Source organism: Corvus brachyrhynchos, unplaced genomic scaffold (assembly GCF_000691975.1).
Source record: "Corvus brachyrhynchos isolate BGI_N302 unplaced genomic scaffold, ASM69197v1 scaffold527, whole genome shotgun sequence".
Classification (NCBI taxonomy): domain Eukaryota; kingdom Metazoa; phylum Chordata; class Aves; order Passeriformes; family Corvidae; genus Corvus; species Corvus brachyrhynchos.
In genome coordinates, this window is record NW_008239051.1 from 175,819 (window position 1) to 176,652 (window position 834).

General features: G+C 53.8%; 1 protein-coding gene across 1 annotated transcript in view; it reads right to left on the reverse strand.

Moving 5' to 3' along the window:
- The window catches only part of LOC108447859 (probable crotonobetaine/carnitine-CoA ligase), a 17,750-nt gene that overhangs the window by 702 nt on the left and 16,214 nt on the right, over positions 1–834 (reverse strand). The window contains exon 7 of the mRNA XM_017739066.1: positions 3–289. Within this exon, the coding sequence (XP_017594555.1) occupies positions 3–289 (287 nt within the window). The remainder of the gene's footprint in view (positions 1–2; positions 290–834) is intronic.

Consider the following 834-nt stretch of genomic DNA (forward strand, 5'->3'; position numbering starts at 1 on the left):
ACTGGGAATGGGATCGGGAATCCATGGGGAACTGGGAATGGGATCCCGAATTCCATGGGAAAGTGGGAATGGGATCTGGAGTCCATGGGGAACTGGGAATGGGATCTGAAGTCCATGGGAAAGCGGGAATGGGATCCTAGAATTCCATGGGAAAGTGGGAATGGGATCTGGAGTCCATGGGGAACTGGGAATGGGATCCCAGAATTCCATGGGGAAGCGGGAATGGGATCTGGAATCCGTGGGAAACTGGGAATGGGATCCGGGAATCCCACGAGCAGCCTCAGCTCCCCTGCGGAAAGGAGCCGGAATTCCATAGGGAAAGCGGGAATGGGATCTGGAGTCCATGGGGAACTGGGAATGGGATCCTGGAATTCCATGGGAAAGTGGGAATGGGATCCCGGAATTCCATGGGGAACTGGGAATGGGATCCCAAAATCCATGGAGAACTGGGAATGGGATCAGGAATTCCATGGGGAACTGGGAATGGGATCTGGAGTCCACGGGGAACTGGGAATGGGATCAGGAATCCTTGGGACTGGGGAGGGAATGAGATCCCAAAATCCCCAGAATCAGCCCCAAGCAGAGGGAAGTGTTCCCAAAATCCCCGGAATTTCCCCCAAAATCCCTGGAACTTGCCCCAGACAGCAGCAATTGATCCCAAAATCCTGGGAATTTCCCCCCAAATCCCCGGAATTTGCCCCAAAATCCCCTGAATTTGCCCCCGAAATCCCCGGGAATTTTCCCCGAATCCCCTGAATTTGCCCCCAAAATCCCCGGAATTTCCCCAAAATCCCCGGAACTTGCCCCCAAAATCCACAGAATTTCCCCAAAATC